Source organism: Zingiber officinale, chromosome 6B (genome assembly GCF_018446385.1).
Source record: "Zingiber officinale cultivar Zhangliang chromosome 6B, Zo_v1.1, whole genome shotgun sequence".
NCBI classification, from domain to species: domain Eukaryota; kingdom Viridiplantae; phylum Streptophyta; class Magnoliopsida; order Zingiberales; family Zingiberaceae; genus Zingiber; species Zingiber officinale.
This window is the reverse complement of record NC_055996.1, coordinates 97,287,192-97,311,237: the sequence shown is the minus strand read 5'-3', so window position 1 is coordinate 97,311,237 and position 24,046 is coordinate 97,287,192. Positions and strand designations below refer to the sequence as shown.

Here is a 24,046-nt window from a genome sequence, read left to right as displayed (position 1 = left end):
TCTGTTATTGGGCCGAACGGGAGAGCCGCTCGGCCAATCTGCCGTCCGGGTGATGCAACGGCAGGGCCAAGCTCCCGCTCGACCAATGAGCTGCTGTCCGGCTCCACCCTGTCGAGCGAGGAAGCCCTGCCTGCCGTGTCGAGGCTGCGTTCGTCGCTTAGCCGAGCGAGATGTCCGCTCGGCCTTTGTCTCTACCTGCTTTGAGCTTCACGAGCGTCGGAAGCTCGGTGTTTGACCGAGCTATCGAAGTGTCGGACCGGCTACTCTTCCTGCTGATCGTGAAGGTAATTCGCCTAATCGGATGCCTGTCAAGGACATTGACCGCTTTGACCTCCTGCCGAGCGGGTCCCACCTAACCACCGGATCAAATTATATAAGATTATCCATATTAGTTATTCTATTTACATAGATTTGATCCTAAATTTTAGATAGGATAGTTAAAAAATTTTACATTAGCTATTCTATCTATTCCTTAAATTTTATATTTATGAATAGTATTTTTTATTTTTAAAAAATATATTTTATTCCCTAAATATTATAGACGAACAAAAATTAGAAAAGATAGATGTGGTAGTGAAAAGTAAATATTTAAATTTAATAAAGTAATTTTTTATTCTAAATTATATATTTTGGATAAAAAAAATAGTATGAATGCTTTATGAAATTAACAAATGCTTGAGGATGAAATGGAACCAAGAGAAACCTCCAGTGAAATAACAAAGAAAATTGCTTAGTGACACCCTATCTCTTTCAAAGATTCATTTAACCTCCATATTATGACGTTTCCTAGCATTGCAGATGAACAAAATGTTCATAAATAAATTTGATGATGAAGTTAGTACGAATTTATTTATATACAAACTGAATTAAATAATAAGTTTGAACAACTCGTTAAATTAAATAAGTAAACTTAAAATATACATGTTCAATTCATTATTATTTATAAATAAAGATGATGAATTATTCATAAACAATGTTAATTTTTATTAATATGATAAATAAATAAATAAATATTTAAAATAAACAAATAAACTTATATTATTAAACTTAATAATCAATTAAACAAATTTGAAATTGTAAAGAAAAAATAATAATCAAACAAACTTAACTGAAAGTTCGATAACATCTAAATGAATCAAGTTTAAGTTAAACTTGTAAAAAAAAAAAATCAAATTAAGTTTGAGTAATTATTTCAATAACTTAACTTGATTTGATTTGATTATTTTATCAAATAAACTTACCACAAACGACACAACTTGACTCATTTATGACCCTAACATTTCCTATGAGCTCAATAATAATTTATAATATAAAATGCGCTTCTAATTTGTCGATAAATTAGAAAAGAAGATAGTTTATTTTAGAATTTAATCTTAGATTATAAAAATAATAATAATATATGTATTTTAATATTTATTATGAAAATAGCCTCCCATAATATTAAATCTGTTTCTTGTGTGGCTCCTATCAGGAGGGACGATAATTTTTTCTCAATCTGATAATGATTTTAATATCGGAGCTAAGGATATGAAAATATTATTAATATATATTGGACCTAACTATCTAATTAAATAATATATATAATTTTTTTTTTCTAAAGTCTAGTAATTATTTTTGTTAGGATTAGAATTAGGTTATATAAATGTTTAATTTTTTTTATTATATATATATATATTAATAATATTTAAAGAATAAAAAATTATTAGTATAGGAAATATTAGATTTTTCCATGAGTTTAAATGTGTAAATAAATATCCGATATCTAGCTGAAGAATATGGAATCCGAGCCATCCCTAACAACCAATTATCCCAGGGCCGTATCACAACAGCAAGTGCACACTTCCTCCCTCCCTCCCTCACCTCGACGTCCCGACCCATCTCACGCCGAGCACGAGCATCATCAGCATGGCGGCGGGTGATCCAGAGAAGCGGCTCCAAAGGGTCATGGAAAAGCTCTCCCACTCGCCCAAGCTCAGACCCGCGCTCGCCAGGTTCATTTTCTCCTCAAACCCTAGGAGATAAATACAATGGATCCTGTTCCTCTCCTGTTTTTTCTTTGCTTTGGCGGAGGATTTTAGCTTTAGATGATTCTGATGAGAATTAGCGTGCGGAACAGTGGGAATAGAACGGAATCAGGTTCCAGTGGGAGCTTCGGCAGGGGAGTCAGGGTTCCGTCGTCGTCATTGGGGTCGATCGCGGAGGCTCCATCTTGTCGGCCCTGGGATCGAGAGGATCTCATGAAGAGATTGGCTACCTTCAAGGCCATGACCTGGTTTGGAAAGCCCAAGGTTTGCGATTTTTAGCTTTATCCTATGGAAACAATTTCTTCTTCTTTTTTTTTCTTTTCCTTGAGAAGTTTTGTTGTCTTTGCTTGGGGAAAAGGAAGTAGAAAGAAAGGAAATGATTAGAAGTTATGGAAAATAAAAATAAAAAGAAGCGAGATTTCATGCTTTTCACTAATGTTTAGTTGGAATTGGAAATGGGTTAGAACAATAATTTTAGCAATTTGGAAAGTATACAAGTCAAATTCGTATTTTCTTCAATTTCCATCCGATTATTTGGAAGTGAGATGTCGGAAATAGGCCGGAACTTATCCTTTCACTTTCTTCCTTCCCCTCATTTCCCTCAAGTAAAAGTTTCTTAATTTATTTCATTTATCTTCCATCCAAATTAATGAAGCATAGCTCTTGGAGTCTTTGGAATATTTTATGCGATGTTTCCTGGAATGTCTATGTTAGCTAAAAGAATTCTTGCAGATAGGAAATCTCTCTTATTTCCATCCTTTTATTCTCCTTCTTTGCTCTCTATTTCTTTAATCTTACATTATTTACTTTTGTACTCGTTTCCTTATTTTTCGGGGACTTGACCATATAATGGAGATCAAATCCCTGTACCCTTGTACATGGAGTACTGGAAATAGTAAGAGTTTCTTCCACATGTTATCAGTGCTCCATGTTACTGGGATCTGACTTTTTCCTTCAAGTATATATAGCTTTATCCTTTTTGTATCCTTCTATTGATGTAACTGAGACTTTATTAATCATTAGCTCTCTTTTATCTCAGTGTTTTGCTGGACTTGTGCAATTTCTATCCAAGTTTTCATCCTCAAAATCTTCACTTAATTTTTCTTTATTCCGTTACAATCAAGTAAGGAACTAGTTCTCTTCTATCTTAGTGTTGGCCTACATGTGCAATCTCTATCTGAGCTTTCATCCTTGAATTTATTTATTCATTGCACTACTAATCATGTCAGGAACTTCTAACAATATCTCTATTGATTGAACCTAACCTATTTTTGCCACTCCTTAATCTAACCATGGCAGAGAATTACAAGGCTTAATTTCCTTCTTGAAGGGAAAGAGAAACTTAGCCATCTTATTCTACCAATACTAGATTCCACAGATGTAAATTATCAAGCATGAGATGCTGATAGATAATTTTATCATGGCTTTAGAGTTAAATCCATTTGGAAATGCTTCTCTCCCACATGAGAAGTGTGCAAAATAGTTGAGCAATCATACGTGAAAGATAAACATTATTGTGTGATTGATGACCTAAAGACAAAGAATTCAAATACCGAGCGATGTAATCAAAATAAATAACAATTCGTTGGAGATGGATCACTATAAAAATTTGAAGATGGAACATAGCAAAGATACTCAAACACTAGTCAATTTTGTGAGGGAAGATGTGATTTTTTACAGAGTCCAATTCAATTTTTGATCAAGGTCATGGTTCAAATTCTTGGGAATGAAAAGCTTTCTTCCCTTGATGAGGTGTTCATAGTAGTCTGTGCTTACAAGTAGGAGTATGGTGTTAGAGCCTAATTTGATAGAAAGCTCAACCATGATGAATAAGAAAAGTGGTGATAAGAATCAATATCACAAGCAATCCTATTCTGATCATGAGTTAGATGAGACTACCATGTTCCTTGGTGAAGATGCCCTTTGGTGTACCTACTGAAAAGCCTTGCCACACCAAAGAAAATTGTTTTAAACTTCATAGGAAAACATATGTGCTTAGCCAAAATGGAGGATTTAAAGGTCAGTAAACCAAGATCATGTTGGTAGCCATGATACTCAGAAGTTAAAGTGTAGGACAGGGAAATGCTGAGGAATTCAACAAAGAAGAAATGAAACCCTTATCTCTAGTTTATGCTCATTAACTAAATCATGTGAGTGCCAATAATGTTTGTGTTTTCAGTCCCTCTAATTTCAGGAATGATGACCAATTTAATATCTGTTCTCTGGATTATAGTACTATTGATCATATAACTCTTAGTCTTGTCAAATACAACTCTTGCAAACTTTGTCCAGGAGACAAGGAAATCACTAGTCCAAATAGGCCCTCTATACCATTGCTGGCAAGAGAACTATCATACATAAAACCCACTGTTTCCTAAGAAATACTTTGCATGCTATGAAATTACACGATAATTATTAAATAAAAATTATATTGGAACAAAATTAAATTGTTGTAGGTCATGCTCCTCTGCAAAAGTTCCCACAGATAATGGTCTATAGCAATGAACAATCTCAGAACCGACTCTTTTGCTTCTATTTGTGATACTAACTAATCAATCACTGTCTGCCTAGACGGAAAAGTGAGGAATGTGATTATTAGGTTAAGTAGAATTTTTTTATTTGTGTTGCATAAGCGATACATACCATTGAAACAGTCTTATTTACTTTTTCTGTTAATCATTTGTCATAGGTGTGATTTATTAATAGATTGCTTATTTTGATTGTTAAGAATGACAAGCAATGATGAAAATCAAACATCTTTCACAATCACAAAAAGTCTAAGTGAATCAATTATCCAAATTAAATCGGATTAAATCAGGCAAAATCAAGACTAAGTGCTAAAATTGATAATTAATAAGACAAGGTGGTATTAAACATTATATCATAATTAAGTCATGTAAATATCTCGTGTGATCTCTGGAGGAAATGAGTGGGATGATTAATGTCCTTTCTAATTAGTGAACCACACATGTACTCTACTAATAAAGGAGAGATGTATTTAATTACAGTGCAGTTGTTACTGATTATGTCAAGTAATAACAAATTAATGATCCATAGATGTAACAGCAGTATAGTATACAATCTACTATAGTAAAACTCAAAATAGTAAAGAAGATTAAAAAATAATATCAGATAAGCAATTCATATTAGAATAATAACTTGCCAGAATATGACTTATAGAAAGGCTAACTGCTACATATTTATACAAACATAATGCAAATGTATTGAAATAATTCTATCCATCCATAAAATAACCATACGTTTGATGATTCATTTATTTTTTTTATAAAATGCTGAAAGTCAGTAAAGAGTTCCTTAATAAAAAAATACCTTTAAACAATATAGGTGCCCAATGATATTTACAAATTTTAAAATCATAATGTAAATAAATCTAAAACAGAAAAAAAAAAAATCTTTAGTATCTAGTTATACAAAGTGCAGTGAAGGTAACATTGCATTAATTGGTAATTACAACATAAGAAAAAAAGTAAACATTCGATATAAACAAAGATATTTTTAAAATCTATATATGAAAATTTTGTATCATGATATTGAATACACATACATTATCTCTGTAATTTGTTAGTTTTTATTATTTGTAATGTTTTATTCCCTCTCATTCAATTCTTTTCCTACTGATTTGATGTAGCCTATCTGACTGGCATTGCGTTTCAAGTGATTAAGATTTTAGTTCCTATTTCTAAGTAGATCAGTCAAACGATTATGATTAATGGAGTGATTAGAATGGGTATCAAAATAGATTATCGTTTAAGTTATAAAAAAGTTTGAATGATGATCAAAGTCTAAAGATATAGCTCTGCACAAATCACTGGTAAAATTGATATATCCAAATACCAAATTCTTGGGCTGTACGTTGGATTTATTACTGATATTAGTTAGTGACTGGTGTGTGTATTTCATACATTCAGAAAACAAATCTCATCTGCAAACTTAGAAGTGATTCCTTGCAAAAGAGGCCAAAGTCATGTAATTAACTAAATCAAGAAGTTATTATGTTTATCAACCTTCTTTTTCATTTTGAAAAGTGCTAGAAACTTGTAGATTTGGGTGCTTTCTTATGATTGGATTTCAAACATTTAAAAGGAAATTTCCTTCTCTTGAATATTACTTGTATCTTTGGAGTTAAACTTCTATAGTTCCATCTCTTGAATATTATCATCTCTTTATTATGATACTTGTATATGATTACTGACTCAATCAAGAAGTTTTGGGTTATGTTTTTTTTTTTAAAAAAAAACTGAAAAGTGCTAGAAGTTATTACCTTTCTTTTTACACATTATTTATTTATTTTTCCTTTCATGTATTTTACCAAGGTTCGAGATTTAAAGGATCACACTGTGTAGCAGTTTAGGTCTCCGATCTAGATGGTATGGTCTTCATTTTGTGCCATGTGGGCACTTGGTATATTTTGTCACTCTTTGACACTCTTCAAAGTATGCTGTGATAAATCAAATAAGTCTTAATCCTATAATCCATAGTTCAAATGCAGTTGATAGCAATACAAATAGCCTGAGTTGGATTGATATCAGCAAAGGCCAATGTTATCTTTGTCGAGAAATTAGTCATTTCGATCGATTGGTTAGTTTAAGAAAGTAGAGACTAAAAAAAAAAACTTAGAAATGATTGAAAACTCATCAAATATGTCTTAATCCTATAATCCATAATTGTAAAATGCAGCTGATAGTGATACAAATAGCCTGAGTTGGATTGATATCAGCAAAAGCCAATGTGATCTTTGTCAAGAAATTAGTCATTTTGATCGATTGGTTAGTCTAAAGAAAGTAGAGACAAAAAAAACAACTTTGAAATGATTTAACTCCGTAAGAAAATATAACAAGTTACTTGAAAGCTCATCAAATCATGAATGAAAAGGATTGAACAGCTTGAAATTTTGTCAAACTAAATCTGATCAACACAGATGACGTAGTGACATTCACTCATGCCAACGTAATATCATTATCAGTCTGCAATAAAAAATGATAAGTGTTGATCGTGCTGACTGATAACAATCAGCAATTGAAACTATTGTAATACTTGGATCATCATTATCAACTTCAAATTACAGAAGAAGCTAATGACTTTTATCTAGCTGTGCAGTTAAATAAACCAATATCATGCTCATGATCATTTCTTTCATTTTGAAGAGAAGAATCATTCTTTTGATTGCATTCGAACATTTAAATAAATATATAATCTGTCTTCAAAATTATACTCATAACACCATGACCAAATTAAGTAGGTATCAGCTTCATGAACATTTCATTTCGAAAAATGCTAGCAGCTCATGAATTTTGCATTTTCATGGCATTTAACATTTGAGCAGTGCTAACCTGAATCTTTATATGTATGTACTCCTTCATTTCTTCTTTAATTGGTTTCCTATTGAGAGTTTGAAACTTTTTGTATCAGGTTATTAATCCTGTAAATTGTGCAAGGAGAGGCTGGATAAATGTGGAAATGGAGGTCATAGCCTGTGAATCATGTGGAGCACGACTCCTATTCCCAACTCCTTCGTCATGGTCATTGCAACAAGGTGTGCTAAATATATTATACATTTCAAAGATCTAGAGATGCAGATATTAATATGTTGTGTATATTGTATTGTGATTAAGCTGAACAAAGTTACACAATGTCAATGTTTTAGTTTTGCCATTAGATAATGTCAAAATAGTGGAATTAAGAGTTTGGATTTTGGCTTTATTAGTTTTTGAGAAAAGTAGGTTTTTTGTTATATACATCTTGTTTGGTTATTGCATATGTGATGAGTCTTGTGAACCAATACCGTTGAAATTTCATACTACTAGACATAAGTTTGTGTAGCATAGTCAATATTGTTCTCTTATTTTTTACTATTCATTTCCTGGTGTATGAAATACATGTTATTGTAGTTGAAAAGGCTGCTGCTGTATTCAGCTTGGAGCTTAATAACAGGCATAAGCTTTTATGTCCTTGGATCGACAATGCATGTGATGAAACACTAGCTCTGTTTCCTCCAACACCTCCACAAAGTTTGATAGAGAGTTACAATATGCGTTCTTGTGCACTCCTGAAGCTCTCAGCGCTTCCTCTGATTTCATCCTCAGCCATGGATTACATGAAGATGAAAAATCCCCAATTAGAGAATTTTCTTTCAGAGCCACCACACTATCCAATTAACTTCAGCAAAACTCTTAAGATTGTTGATGGCTCAGTATGCAAGGATATGGATAGTGGTTTGGGAACTGCTGCAAATGATTTGTTTTACCAGGTCTGTTTCTTTACACAATTACAGAAATTTCTCCAAATAAGAATAGCTTGTTATGTAGTGGATATATTTCAAACATATATTACTTAGTACAAATGGTTGTACTAATAGGAACATGAGGTTTATTTTCACTCTTTTAATTGGCTGTTCTACTACTGCCAATGGTGGTTGGCAGAATACTTGCCAAACAAAGTTTTGATATCACTCATTGCTACAATATATGAAATAGATAGCATTGACAACCATATTTACAATTGGAATATAGTATGTAAGTGATATCTTTTAGAAAGGAATATTTTGCAATAAAATTTCATAGATTGAAAGAAAATGTGAAGGATAAGGAAATCAAAAGAAGTATAGAGTTAGCTAACATAAGTAGTCGAAATGAAGTGGAGCTTCTGTAGTCATGTGTGATCATTATATGTTCCTTATGCTATAAGGGGAATTTCACAAGGCTATGATATTATCTACCATACTTATGAATCAAAGTATTGGGTTGTAGCAAACATCACATACAAAAAGTTAGTGTAACAAAGATAAAATTGCTAAAATGGATGTCTAAAATTACTAAGAAAGATAAACTGAAAAGGCAAAGTTGAAAGTATCCTTCTCTGTGTTAGGTTTTTTGCCATCGACCTAAGTATGTTTTTTGTACCATAATGTGCCAATTCTGGTATAGTCCTGCCCGTTGTCATGACCTTTGGTTTATTTCACATATTAGAAAGGACCCCCTTCCACCCTTACTAGAATACGATATCCACAACATCAATGACAAGTATAACACGAGTTAAACAAGTATCAAGTGGCTATAAAGCAAATAAACAATCTCTATTCACTTTTCAAAATATAACAAAACACGAGCCAAAGTGTAAGTAAAGAATATTTTGTATAGGAAAAGAAAATGCTATAAGTGGGAGGAACTTTTTCATAAAAGAATCACATCAGGATATATAAGCATAAAATGCAGAATGGAAAGAAGGTAAGCATAATCAATTATTTGATAAAACTAGTTTTCAATCACATCTATCGCATCTGTTAGCAACTCTTAAACTTTGTAACACCTGCTAATGACCACACATGTACATACTTTCATATTTATTTACTTCATTTTTTTTATTAAATAGATCCAATAAGAAGTGAATTATTAGAGCCTTGACTACAGAGTATAGTTGGTACCATCTAATACTTGGGTTGAAGTCCTCACCAGCGATAGATAGCAATATAGTGACACATACACAAATGATTGCGTGCAACACGTGATGTAGGCTAAATCCGCGTAGCCCACCAGTGGTCTGAAGCCTTCATCATATGGCTAGGCTTGAAGGGTTCATTTATTAATTTTTTGTATCATCATTTATTAGTCACTTGATCACTTAGTGTGGGTATCCTAAGTTTAAAAAGCTAGGGAAAGAAAATTTGGGTTGGGAAAAGGGTGGAATTATAGATATTTTTTATTGATTGAATTGGATGAGTGGGTTGGATTTAGAAGTTGGTTTGGGAAGCCTGGTGATCTGGCCAAGTCAGTGAAACCAGATAGGCTGGTCAATCCAGTATGGCCAACCATGTCTGGTGTTCCAATCAAGCGGGGTGGGCTTGGCTGCCGGTTGGGTTAGACTGTCTGATCAGACCAGGCAAACTGGGTCAGGCTGATCAAGCTGTGATTGGGTAAGGTAGTGTGCTTGGGTTGGCCAATTTGTGCAAGACAGCTAATTGGGTTCTGCAAGGAAAATAAGTCAAATAAATTATTTATTTGAAGTTATTTACTATTGTGAAAACTATTTGTGTTCTTTATAACATTCCTTTCAACCAAATATAAGAATTATTTTTTTGTGCATTCCAATCCATGAACCAAACTATAGAAAACTTATTTTTTAATTATTTCTTACTTATTTTATTCCTTAGAAAACTATTTATTCCTTAGCTATTCTATTTTGTGAACCAAAGATAGGGCTGTAAATGAACCAAGCGTTCGTGAACAAGCTTGGTGTTCGGCTTGGTAAGAGCTTGTTTATGTTCGTTCAATATACATTAGATTAATTAAACAAACAAGCTTGAACAACTCGTTAAGCTAAACAAACAAGCTTGAACACATATGTGTTCAGCTCGTTAACGTTCGTGAACAATGTTCGTGAACAACGTTCGTGAACAATATTCACGAACAATATTTATTAATAAAATTCTTTTCAATATGCTAAATAAACAATACAATACAATAAAATAAATAAATAAATTTAAATTATCAATCTTAATAACCAATCAAACAATTAAAAGTTTCAAACAATCAAACAAGCTTGAATTGAGAGCTTGATAACATCTAAACGAACCAAGCTCAAACCAAGCTCAAGCCAAGCTCAAACCAAGCTTGAATTGAGAGCTTGATAACATCTAAACGAACCAAGCTCAAACCAAGCTCAAGCCAAGCTTGAATTGAGAGCTTGATAACATCTAAACGAACCAAGCTCAAGCCAAGCTTCAAACAAGCTCAAGCTCATAAAAAATAAACCAAGCCAAGTTTGAACACTCATTTCAAAAGCTTGGTTCATTTTAAGCTCGGCTCGGCTCGGTTATATTATCAAACAAGCTTGAACACACCAAAGCTCGGCTCGGCTCGGCTCGGCTTGTTTACAGCCCTAACCAAAGGCACCATTGGGATTATCACATTCACATGCAGTTCCACTTTTTAGCGTACAAATTATTTAGAAATTTCACATTTTTATTGTAGTTGGAATAAATTGAACATTGTATCAGTAGATGACACTTATATATGTTTTAGCATATTGAAGCTTGTGATGTTTTAGTATATTTAAGCATGTGAAAATAGACATGAAGCCACTGTCCGGCATGGAAGAAGCTAAAGCAGTACAAAGGATAGTCAGAATAAATAAGATAATTAGTGCATCATGAATTCACTTAAAACTTTTCCATCTATATGTGGCATATCCCACATGAGCATGCTTACAAAAATTGCAGAACAATGTGCATGCCGAATCTGTTGACAGCTTATTAATAAACATTAACAAGTCAAGATTATTTATGCCGGTATCTAGCTTGTTTATTAACCTAGCCTTTGAAAGTGTTGAACTTTGCTTGTTTATTATTCCAAATGAACAAGTTTAGTACCTAGTTTATTTATGAATGTTTAGTTCATTTTTAGTCAGACTTGTTCAATAGTTCGTCATTGGAAGATTAAAATCTTTATATAACTACAGGTATGGAAAATTATCTGCTTGTGTGGTTGGGAACCTAGGCTTCTTCCCTATGTTGTTGACTGTCAAGACCTATCCAATCCATTGACACAAAGTGCACCTACGCCCAAGTCATCACTACAGTTGCACGGTGAACAGAATGATGGCTTAGCGATTTATTCAAGGGGAATCGAGTCAATTGAATCAGCTACGCTGGATGTCGCTCAGGATTCTTATGATCCAGCATCATCTGTCTTGGAATGCAAATTTTGTGGTGCTTGTGTGGCATTATGGGCTATTGAAACTGTGCAACGACCTCTAGAACTTTACACCGTACTTGCAGATTCCAGTGACCAAAATGAGTCAATCACTTCTAGCATGATAACTTCTAAAGCAGATACTTCAGGAACAATCAATTCAAAATTGGAGACTTTTGATACTAGTAGAGGTTCCCATACTCTGGATGATGGTTCAGGATTGAAAGAAAGGTCACCGGGCTTGAATTTGACAATTGCTGGTGGTCCTCCACCAGCTACACAAAATTTCCAACCGCGTGTTTCTTTTCCCATTATCAGCAGACATTTGAGAACCCAATTCATATCTAGCAAACATGAAAAGTCATTCAGGGACCAAGCGAATAGTGAGTGCTTGCAGGTAGAGGATTGTCCATTACGGTCTGAGAATGAGATGACCGAGGGCCTCATTATCCCAGATGGTCCAGGATTGTTAAAGCGTAAACGAAATGAAAATGAAAATTTGAGCGGAAACAATGAGGATAATGCTATAACCAGTTTTAAAGGAGAGATAGCTGGTGCAAGCAGTAGTAGTGGTGCAAATAACTCTACAAATGAGGAAGGTGTTACTGATGATGGTAATCTTAAAAATCAAGTGGGCATTCAAAATGTGTTAGAGGTTTCTCAAGGCAATAAAGAGGACACTGTGGATAGAGAGGCATCTTATAAAACATTGGAGATTGCTGGGGAAGCTGCAAGCACGAAGGCTATTGACACCCAAAATTGTTCCGAGATTGAATTGGTGGAAGAACAAGATAATGGCACCAAGTTTAACAATGATATTTTAACATCAGAATCAATACCTCACAATTTAGTACCAAACAGTGGTGATTTAACTGCATCTGTTTCAGCTACTGATGCTGCTATAGCAAGTGCTTGTGCAAATATTGGAAATGGTGAAAATAATTCTATGCTTAAAACAAAGATGAATAACCAAAGCATTAACAGGTCGGATTTGGTGGAATTTAAAAAAAACGATGATGCAAAGGACAAATTTGGTAAGGTCCTTAAATCACAATATTTTTGTATTCTTTTTTCTTTACAGTGTTGAGGTTTGATATTTTGTCAACCTATACCTAATTATTTCTTTTGAAAAGCTTGTTCACCTATTTTTTTTCCACTCTTCTAAACACAATTATAAGGTCCCCTCTTGTGTCCGTCAGGCAAGAGATCAACTGGAATACAGTATTATCAGGCCAGCCAGTTTGATCCAATCAGGCAGCACCGGCCCTATTGCCCCTGGGTGGCTCCGGAGGATGGTGAAGCTATGCCTGGGTGGAGACTGACACTTGCAGCTTTAGTTCTGCGCAAGAAGGAACTGTTAACTTCAAGGGAAGAGACCTCGTCCACTTTGCTTGATGATGTACGGAGATTGAGAATGTTTTGCAGCTACTACATTGTTTCCACTATTTTGTAGGTTCTGAAGACAACTAAATACTCATGATACTCTTACATTTTGCAGGTGGATGATCCTGTTGTTTCTGTGCGGAAACTATTTATGTCTCCACGCCCAAAGAGACCAAAGGGTGCTCATTGATAGCAAAAGAAGAATGATCATTAGCTTATAGACCCTTCAGTCCAAGGTGATAGGTGCATTAAGCTTGATAACTTCGAATTTTATCTGGTTACGTTATGCTATGGCCACCTCTTCCAATATCATTTGGCTATGTGAAGTCTGTCATATATGTAATATCTTTTTTGGTACTTGGTCTCCAAAGGTGCGAGAAACCTTGAATGAGTTGGTCAAATCCTGGGATGATAAACCATTAGATGGTGAAGTAGATATAGCAATGCAGGTTCTGCATTGTCATGTTCTTTATGCGCGAGCAAATACCGAGAGTATGGTCAAGCTCTTTTGCACCACAATAATGTTTGTTCCCGGTCAACAATGGTCACCTTGGTTGCTAAGGAATGAGAACTCACGACAGATCTTGGAGCTGAATTATCAGTTGTAGAAATGAACTTTGTGAATAGTCTGCCCTGAGTGTTCCATGTTCATTGCAGCGAACCCAAATCGATTCCAATTTTAATTTGAACGGGAACCAGTTTAATCTAATTCAGTTCGGTTTGAGTCCATTTAGAAAGGGCATCCGTTTGTTATTTGTTCTGTTTTTCAACCTGGATTGTAGTTTAACGTATAAAATCTATTTTGATTCTCTGCACACGAAGAAAGCATGGAAATATGACATCGGGAAAAGCATAGATAACTTTTAAATTCTCTACATTCATCGTTGGAGAATCATTACTAAACGTTATGTAATTTTTAGCACTTGTGAAATCAATTTTTGGTAGTTTACATTTACTAGTGTCAATTGGCTTGGATTGGATGGATTTGAATTGGGTTGCAGATTGGTTACTAAAAAAAAAACTCATTCGAACAAAATCTAAATTTAATTTGAAATTCTTAAATCCGAACTCCAATAATCCATCCAATTTATTTATTTATTATTATTTTTATAATATTTTCACTTATATATCAATATTTTATTATTATTGTTATACCAATTGAGTTATTTATGTAAATAAAATATAATTTAATTTAATCATAAAAAAACTCTAAATGTACCTACAATATTTTATTTTAAAAATAAAATTTAATTTAATCTTAAAAAAATTAAATCTTAAATTTAAGTGAATCTAAATCAACTCGAACCTAATCCGAGTCCGATTTGAAACAAATTAATCCGAAATTTCAATATAAATTCCACCTGAATCTGAAAATCTCTAATTTAAAATTAATTGTTTTTTAGATCGATTTAGATAAGATTATCAAATCGCGTGTATTTTTGACCTCCCTAATTACACTTAATAGTAAAAGTTCTTTTGCAGAGAGGGACATTTATCTGATTTTTTTTCCTTACAATTTGCCCCATTAAATTTATCCAAACTGTTGTAGTCTTGTTCGTTCATCTAAATAATTTAATTGGCTGTCCAACCTATCCACTGTATACTAATATATTAGAGAGTTATAAATTGACCCTATAGTTTATCTCTTTTTATAAAATATAGGGATGAACTATATTTTTAGGATCGTGGTTCTTTTTAGGATTTTCACCCCAAATGCTGATAAATTTCGGACCGGATCGGTCAAAATGAATCGGTTAAAAAAAAAAAAAAAACAGAATGGACAGAACGAGTCCTTTGCCTGAAACCAAGCTTTTGCAAACGGAGCTAGCTCGAACGGCTCGCTTTGCATGCAACTCCTTCACTACGTGTCACCACGCCCCTTCACCCATTCGCCCTTTATATCTTCCTCCTCACTGTCTCTTCTCTTCCTCCTCAACGCGCCACTCTCCATGGAAGAGCCAACGGCCGGCACCGGACCAGCGTCGAGCCCCGCGCGACCGTCAGCCACCGGCTCCGCCGTGAGGCCGTGTCCGGGCGGACTCCGCCACCGCGCGCCCACCTCCGCCCAGAAGCTCATCGGCCTCCTCGCCCTCCTCACCTCCGGAGGAATCCTCCTCTTCCTCACCGGCGCGCTCACCCTCGTCTTCCTCGGCCCCGCCGCGCTCCTCACGAGCCCCATCTGGGCGCCGCCAGTAGCCATCGCGTTCTTGGTGACCTCCGTGGCGGTGCCGGCGTGCGCTTTCGCGGCCGCGGGGGTGGCCGGCGCCGCCTGGGTCTACCGGTACGCGAAGGGGTGGCGCGCGGCGGGCTTCGACCGAGTGGACTACGCGCGCAGAGGCCGCGAGTTCGGCGGCCACTCGAAGAGCCGCCCGAAAGACGCGGCGCCGGGGGCGTGATCGATCGGGGAGGGGAATCAGTGTGTTGTTCCGATCATGAAGACGCTGCCGGTTCAGCTTCGTTCAACACTTGGAAGACTAAAACAGAGTACGTTTTGGGGCGGCGGCGGCAGGCAGATTTTTAATTACTACAATAAGACAAGAAGAATTTAGGTTTTATATACAGTTTAATTCCTTATCAAACGCACGTTGCTACTCTAGACCATGTTAGAAAATGTAGTAATAATAATTAAAATAAAATTTTCCTCCAAGAATTATTTTACTGAAGTACACAGTATTGTGCAATGCTCGAAGCCTAAAATTCCACTGCCATCTCCAAGCAAACACCTCGCTGATGCAAATTAATCATCTCACATATCGAGTAAAATAAAATATGTCCGGCAATCTGTTTTATAAAGTTAATTGGATTGAAATTATATAAAATTAATTCTAACTTATATGTTATGATGAACTAAGTGGATAATCTTAAGTTACCAGTAGGATTGATTTTGCCAAGCTTCCTGTGTTTCGAGTCGTAGAGTTGATCCGATGTGTAGTAAAATTGGGAGTCGATCGTTGAGTCAGGAAGGGAATTTATCAAGTAAGATGTCAAGACTTGCGCTCAACGCAGTTTTCTGAAACAGATTCGCCTCACCTTCAGCTGTTCTTTGAGGTTCTCTCGGGTCGTTTGTTTCCTAGGATACAACAACAAAACCGTGATCACCACCGAGCACGGGTCCATCACGACAAACTGAATATGTATCTGAGTGCTATCACGAGTAGTTCAGTCGAACGAATACACAGCTGAGAAAGTTTTTGTGAGAGAACACGGATGGACAAAGGTTCGCTTCTTGCTCTTTCTCTCGCTCTATCTTTTCAACTCAAGATCTGAGTTCCTTATATAGGGGGTCAACATTTGGGCATAATAAATGACGATTAATGGTCATTTATTGTCATTAATTATCGACATTTCCAATTGGATGATAATTTATTACCATTAATTATCGACAACTCCAATTGAATGAATTAATGAACATTTATTGTCATTAATGTCGACAATTCAATTGAATTGAATTAATTAAAATTAATTCATCCGTTTCACATGAATAGTAAAAAAAACGTGGTAAAATATTGGTTTATTCGCTTGGGCAAATCTTACCTTGACCGGTCTAGCATTTGACACGTGTAGGTCGTGCTCCACACAAGTTAACTTGGATCAGTACAAATTTGGACCCTGAATTTGCACCCGCTTGCATCCACGCGTGAGAGAGAACTTCTCGCTCACAGTGGAAGGTTTTAGTGAGAGAAGCTCCAACTTCTCTCTAGGATTCTTGGTGCTCCGGTGGTTTCTTTGCGTGGACAACCCCATCATGACCGAGGGAGGTTTTCTTCCTCCTCACCGGTAGGACGAGGGCTCGTTCTCGCTATGGGTGCCTTCCACGACCTGTGGAGGGCTTTCTTGTAGTGTTTTGAGACTTAAACAACAAGGTAGGTGACCATATAGTTGATTTTCCCTCATTCTAGTGTCAAACGATAGTTTTTTGCACTTTCGACTAACTTTTGGCGAACTATTGGGGCTCTGGCCATCTTCTCAGGCCAAGGCCGGCCCTCCCCTCCACTCTTGTGCTGCCAAGTGGTTGGGGGAGGTTTGGAGGCTGCCAACTCACCTAAGGTTTGGTCAAAGACAACAAATGCCAAGAGCTCTCATTAGCCAACTAGAGAGGTGAAACATTTCCAAAGTGCATCTTGTTTCCTCTCTTCATGGCTAAAGGAAAAGGGAAGCGCAAGAGACACTCTGGTCAAAAGGGGCCTAGGGAGGTGGCAAGTGAAGATGAGGTGGCAAAGGAAGCATCCTATGTGGCAAACACAAGTGTACAAGTGGACAAACCGAACATGGCTGATTTGGACCACCATGATGATGTGGCTAAGGAACTTGATGAGGTGGCCACCTCACAGCGTGCAAGGGCTTCCCCTCAGCCACCAAATGCCCAAGGAAGTCCTCCACCACCACCACCACCGGTGGAGGAGGTGGAAACCTTGCCGGAGAGGGAAGAACGTCAAGGTTCGGCGCCAACACCATGCCGGACCAAAGGAAGAATGTTGTGAATGATGAGAGGACCGATCTACCACCAAAGAAGCAAGATTGGGCTGGACTTTTCAAGAATAATCGCAAAACTAAGCTTGTTATGAACCTAGATCAGTACGAAGCAAAAGGAGAAAGATTAGCCTTCCGTTTTGAAGACATAGACAATGTGGAGGATGCAATGGGGTTTTGTTTAGTTGGATGCTTCATGGGTCGTCATCCGGGTAAATATGGAGTCTAATACATTGGTTCCCAATAGAAGACACCTCACAAATTCTTCCTACACAAGAGTGGTTGAGTAGTGTATAAGTTTGATAAAGAAGAAGATCGACCGCCAAGAACGACCTTACTTTGCCTTCGGTGTTTCGATGTTCTTGAAGATAATGCCCAAATGTTTTCTGTTCGATGAAGATTGAAGGTTTGTGCTCGCATGGATACAAATTCATGGCCTCCCACCAAATTATTGGAGCCAATTTATGGTAAGCAAGATTGGATTGGAAGTTGGCAAACCGTTGTACACTGATAATTTGACTAGGACAAGGGAAAGCTTGGAGTATGCAAGGCTTATGGTGGAGATTCCGGCTATTGGTGAACGTGTTCATAAAGTCCCCATCACCCTACCTGCTGGTGTTCAAGTGGATTTGAAAATCATATATGAAATGGTCCCGAATTTTTGTAAAACATGCAACAAATTGTGTCATCGATCGGAGAATTACCGGGGAAAGGGTACACAGGTTGGGTAACAACGAAACAACCCCCAAACTGATCCAAATATGCAAGGATATGGGAGACCAAGATCTCAATCAACTAGAGGTCGCGAGAGGATAAGAACAATATATAGAAATTGTACAAAACAACAATGGTGACAACGCAACAAGGACCAAATGTTGAGGTGACGGTTGATCAACAAGAGCTTGCAATTGTCGTTGTGAACAACACTATATCGGTAGATATAATTCTTCCCAATTGTGAGAATGAAGCCTACCAAGGAGAGGAACGAATGCCACAACAACAACCCCCTCAAGATGTGGAAACAAATGAAGAGGTGCATAGAGAAACCGAGCAAGTGCAGCCACCGAAAGTGGTCCAACAGCTAACAATTTCAAGTGAAGGGAGCTCATCCTCCTCCTCTACTTCTTCCTCCAAGGCATCACAAGAAGATGGGGCAGCAAGTGAGACTATTCATACGGTATCGAAGGTATCAACATCTTCCTCATTGCCCACTGCTACATCATCTGCGAGTGGGGATACGACAAGTAGTACACCCGACCCTACAATTGGTACAAGACAACGGGTGCTAGCAACCTGCAATGGTCATAAATAAAGGTTGTCTCTTGGAATATTAGAGACTTTCAAAAGCCCTAAAGCATGGAGGGGTGCAATATCTCCTTCAGCAAAACGACATTCAAGTTATGGCGTTAATGGAAACAAAACTCAAGGAAGAGTCACTAATGTTGGGTGATCGGACGGTCGGCTTGAAGGGCGGTTGGATAGACGGCGCCCCCAAATCGATCGCTTTCTACGTATTTGTTAGTTGCGCAGCGGAATACAAATAATACAAACACAAATACGAAAGCTAAATACAAATACAAAGAACAAGAAAGAGCAAGCAAACCAACACACGCCGATTTACGTGGTTCGGAGATAAAGCTCCTACTCCACGGCTGTCCGTAAGGTGGACGATCCCTATCCGTCGGTGGATTACTCCCCGGAAGACCTCCGGCTAGCTCACGTAGCTCCTTGTGGGTGGAGAAACCTCACCACAACTCTCACCAAGGACTCTTTACAAGCTAGGGCACAAGTAGACTACTAATAGAGATTAACCACCTCTATTTCGGCAACCTCAACCAAGCTTCCAAGGCTTGGTTATATAGGCCACGGGTTGGAAAACCCCACCTACCAGTCGACTGCTAAAACATGCAGTCGACTGCCCTCTGTGAAAATTCGACCGTTACATCCCAACGGCTCGATTTCACACTAATCGAGCGAACAGAGACATTCTGTTCGCTGCCAGTCGACTGCTAAAACATGCAGTCGACTGCTACAGTAGCGCTACAGTGCTGCTATAGTAAAATCCTAAAACTAGGATTTTACTCCGAGTACAATCTCTCATGCACTCGTACCCTCACCCTTATGACTCATTTGACGCTTCATTTGCAGTTTTGACCTCTTGCCTTCAAGCATACTTCCTTTGGTTCTCGTCCCTCGGATGCATTCAAGCCCGTGGCTCGTCCCCAATGCCATCCTTCGCGTATGCCTCGAAGTCGTTTCCCTCGGCCCTTGTCCTCACTGATTTGTCCACGGTCCCTCGGATGCTCCATCCTTCACCGGACCCGAAGCCATCAACCTGATTCACATGTGTATCCTGCAAACCTGCATAACTCAAATACACATATCAAATACAAGGGTGAACCTAACTTAAATCCTTTGCCCAAACACCAAGACACATGGTCTCGCGGACCATTGGGATTGCTCCAACAATCTCCCCCTTTTTGGTGTTTGGCAATACGTTTAAGTTAGGGAAAACATATAGCAAATAAACATGCTAAAATAAATGGACTTACGTTGCCAAGGCTACACACTTGGACTTACATCGCTGAATGGACTTGCGTTGCCAATGCTACACACTTGGACTTACACTGTCGAATGGACTTACGTTGCCAAGGTTACACACTTGGCAACCGCCGTAACAATGCATCATGCATTTGAACCTATCCCAAGGCTCCCCCTACACCTACGCTCCCTAATGAACTAAGATTTTTACAACGGGCTTTTAAAGAACTTATCCCAAGGCTCCCCCTTCGCAAAGGTACTTTCAGGTTTTCCCAACTAAACCTTACTTCTCCCCTTTTGCCTAACATCCAAAAAGTTCTCCAACAATATCCTAATTGTTGACAACTTGTCATCCAAATTGACCCTAAACTCATGTATTAATCCCCCATGGATTTCATACATCTATACGAGTTGACCCGGTGAAAACACTTTCAGACTGGTATCAGTCGATTACAAGAAGTACCAGTCGACTGCCCCCATGAAAACGAGCATATAGAGACATTCTGTGCTCGTGAACAGTGTTACCAGTCGACTGGTAACTGTACCAGTCGACTGGTACACTATTCATGAAAAAAATCAGCCCTTTCTTGACAACTTCAGAAATGCGCCAGAAATTCCACAGACCTCCAAAAATCCCCAAATTTTGTGGAGAGGTCTATTATATCAATATCTACTTGGGAAAAATATATATAAAAATATATCTATCACCAATCACAAGATTGACACAAAACACAAAACTAGCTAAAAAGTTCAATTGAACCTTGACCTAAAGTCCTAGTTTCGGCTTCCTCTTGATGTATTTACCCATACTAACTCACAATGCATCTCTAGCATTGGTTTATATGGCATCTATACATCCAAAACCAATTATCATGCTATATGACCCCAATGTCATATTTTCAAACATGAAACACAACCCATGTGTGCCAATTCCCTAGGTTTGAGACTCAAGTCCGTCTCCAAACCACTTGGCACATTCCATGACCTAACTTAGACTCCCAAGTAAAACCCACTTGAGATCCATTGGCCATGGGTCCCAAATTGACTCTTTGAGCTCCCCCTAGAGCTCTTAGCCTTAGCCACCTCCCTAGGTGACTCATCCACAATGGCTAGGCCACTCCGGTGCACCTCCGGTGACACTTGGCCTACAAATTTAACTTTCTTAACCTTGGACACTTTGTCCTTGGTTAATTTCTCCTTACCATTAAATGATTTTCCCTTGCCATTTATTGCCTTCTCCTTGCTATAGTCATATGCAACCCTAGCATAAGACTTTCCCTTAGCTTTGGAGAACTCTCCCTTGCCATGATCATTTGCCACCCTAGCACATGATCTCTCATTAGCCTTGGAGGGACTAGATCGGTATCCCAAGCCCGATCTATCATGGTTGGGTCTTTGGCTACCCAACACCATATTTAATTCCTTAGATCCAACATCGAATCTCTTAAGGAATTGTTCTAACTTATCAAGCTTTCCCCTTAAGGCTTGATTCTCCTTCTCTAGATTCCTAACCCTAGAGTTAATTTGTCCAAATTGGACATTCCTAGACCTACCCTTTCTAGGCATATGTCTCCCTTTCTTGGGATTAATGCCTTGGGTCTCCTTAGGTCTACCATTTCTAGATTTTTCATGAATGGGTCTCCTAGGATTTTGATCTACAGTTACCCTACTCCTATCATGATATTTAAAACCAAAATTTTGTATGGGTATATAATGATTAACATTATTTTTCCTAATATGCATGGAGGAATTTAAATTTGACTTCAAATTTAAATTAGGGTTTACCTTACCCTTTACCTTTGGAGCTCCCCCTTGACACGAGGCTCTATTCTTCCTCCACTTCTTCTTCTCCTTCTTCAAATGCGCCAACTTCTTGATTTCTTTCTTCTTTGGGCATTTGGTGTGGTAATGACCCCGCTCACTACACGTGAAGCACACTATGTGCCATTTCTTCCTATTGGCACCATTATTCCTACAACCCACATTAGTGTTCAAATTAATTTGAATGGGTTTAGGAGTTACCTCTTTCTTACCCATTGGACACCTACTCTTATAGTGTCCTTTTTCATTGCAACCGAAGCAAATTATGTTGTTCTTTGACTTCACTTCGGTGGAGGTGCTTGCTATGTTGACTTCCAAGACTTTTTCTTCTTCACTTGTCTTGGAATCTTCTTCAATTCTTGAGGATGTAGATGATGCCTCATCTTCCTTCTCCTCCTCGGATGTTGAGGGTGACTCAACTTCCGTTTGCTCCACCTCCTCTTCTTGAGCTACTAAGCCCATCTCCTTGGGCTCCACATCCGATTGGTCCTTCTTCTCCTCTTGGACCACTTCATCACTTTCTTCGGATTTTTCTTCTTCTATTTGTGTAGGCAAAAATTCCTCCCATGGTAATTTCTTCACTTTGCTCCACAATTCATGGGCGTTCTCATATTTACCTACACCACTTATCGCATTAGGAGGCAATAAATCAATTAAAATTGCTATTACCTTTGAGTTTGCCTCCGATCGTGAGGTTTGCTCCTCCGTCCAATGTCGTGTTCGGAGCTTCTTTCCTTTCTTGTCCTTTGGGACTTTGAATGGCTCCTTTACCACCATCATGGTGTCCCAATCAGTGTTGAAGAAGATCTCCATCTTCATCATCCAATAGGTAATGTCCCCAAGGCTTCCTCCTTCAAACTTTGGAGGTTCAATCAAGCCGGTCATCTTTTTGCCTCCTTGGCGGTTAGTCCAATAGAGAGCGTCCTCGCTCTGATACCACTTGTTGGGTGATCAGACGGCCGGCTTGAAGGGCGGTTGGATAGACGGCGCCCCCAAATCGATCGCTTTCTACGTATTTGTTAGTTGCGCAGCGGAATACAAATAATACAAACACAAATACGAAAGCTAAATACAAATACAAAGAACAAGAAAGAGCAAGCAAACCAACACACGCCGATTTACGTGGTTCGGAGATAAAGCTCCTACTCCACGGCTGTCCGTAAGGTGGACGATCCCTATCCGTCGGTGGATTACTCCCCGGAAGACCTCCGGCTAGCTCACGTAGCTCTTTGTGGGTGGAGAAACCTCACCACAACTCTCACCAAGGACTCTTTACAAGCTAGGGCACAAGTAGACTACTAATAGAGATTAACCACCTCTATTTCGGCAACCTCAACCAAGCTTCCAAGGCTTGGTTATATAGGCCACGGGTTGGAAAACCCCGCCTACCAGTCGACTGCCCTCTGTGGAAATTCGACCGTTACATCCCAACGACTCGATTTCACACTAACCGAGCGAACAGAGACATTCTGTTCGCTGCCAGTCGACTGCTAAAACATGCAGTCGACTGCTACAGTACTGCTACAGTAGCGCTACAGTACTGCTACAGTAAACTCCTAAAACTAGGATTTTACTCCTAGTACAATCTCTCATGCACTCGTACCCTCACCCTTATGACTCATTTGACGCTTCATTTGCAGTTTTGACCTCTTGCCTTCAAGCCTACTTCCTTTGGTTCTCGTCCCTCGGATGCATTCAAGCCCGCGGCTCGTCCCCAATGTCATCCTTCGCGTATGCCTCGAAGTCGCTTCCCTCTGCCCTTGTCCTCACTGCTTTGTCCACGGCCCCTCGGATGCTCCATCCTTCACCGGACCCGAAGCCATCAACCTGAGTCACATGTGTATCCTGCAAACCTGCACAACTCAAATACACATATCAAATACAAGGGTGAACCTAACTTAAACTCTTTGCCCAAACACCAAAACACATGGTCTCGCGGACCATTGAGATTGCTCCAACAATCTCCCCCTTTTTGGTGTTTGGCAATACGTTTAAGTTAGGGAAAACATATAGCAAATAAACATGCTAAAACAAATGGACTTACGTTGCCAAGGCTACACACTTGGACTTACACCGCTGAATGGACTTGCGTTGCCAAGG

General features: G+C 38.2%; 2 protein-coding genes across 2 annotated transcripts; both read left to right on the top strand.

Moving 5' to 3' along the window:
• The first annotated feature begins 1,774 nt into the window (after positions 1–1,774).
• On the top strand, positions 1,775–14,067 carry LOC121993272. The gene is made up of 7 exons (XM_042548000.1): positions 1,775–1,991; positions 2,117–2,288; positions 7,455–7,578; positions 7,934–8,292; positions 11,499–12,765; positions 12,931–13,130; positions 13,230–14,067. The coding sequence occupies exons 1-7, from the start codon at positions 1,906–1,908 to the stop codon at positions 13,302–13,304; spliced, it is 2,283 nt and encodes a 760-aa protein (XP_042403934.1). The 5' UTR covers positions 1,775–1,905; the 3' UTR covers positions 13,305–14,067.
• Positions 14,068–14,961: 894 nt separating this feature from the next.
• On the top strand, positions 14,962–15,510 carry LOC121991269 (oleosin-like). The gene has a single exon (XM_042545278.1). The coding sequence runs from the start codon at positions 14,962–14,964 to the stop codon at positions 15,508–15,510; it is 549 nt and encodes a 182-aa protein (XP_042401212.1).
• The last annotated feature ends 8,536 nt before the right edge of the window (positions 15,511–24,046 follow it).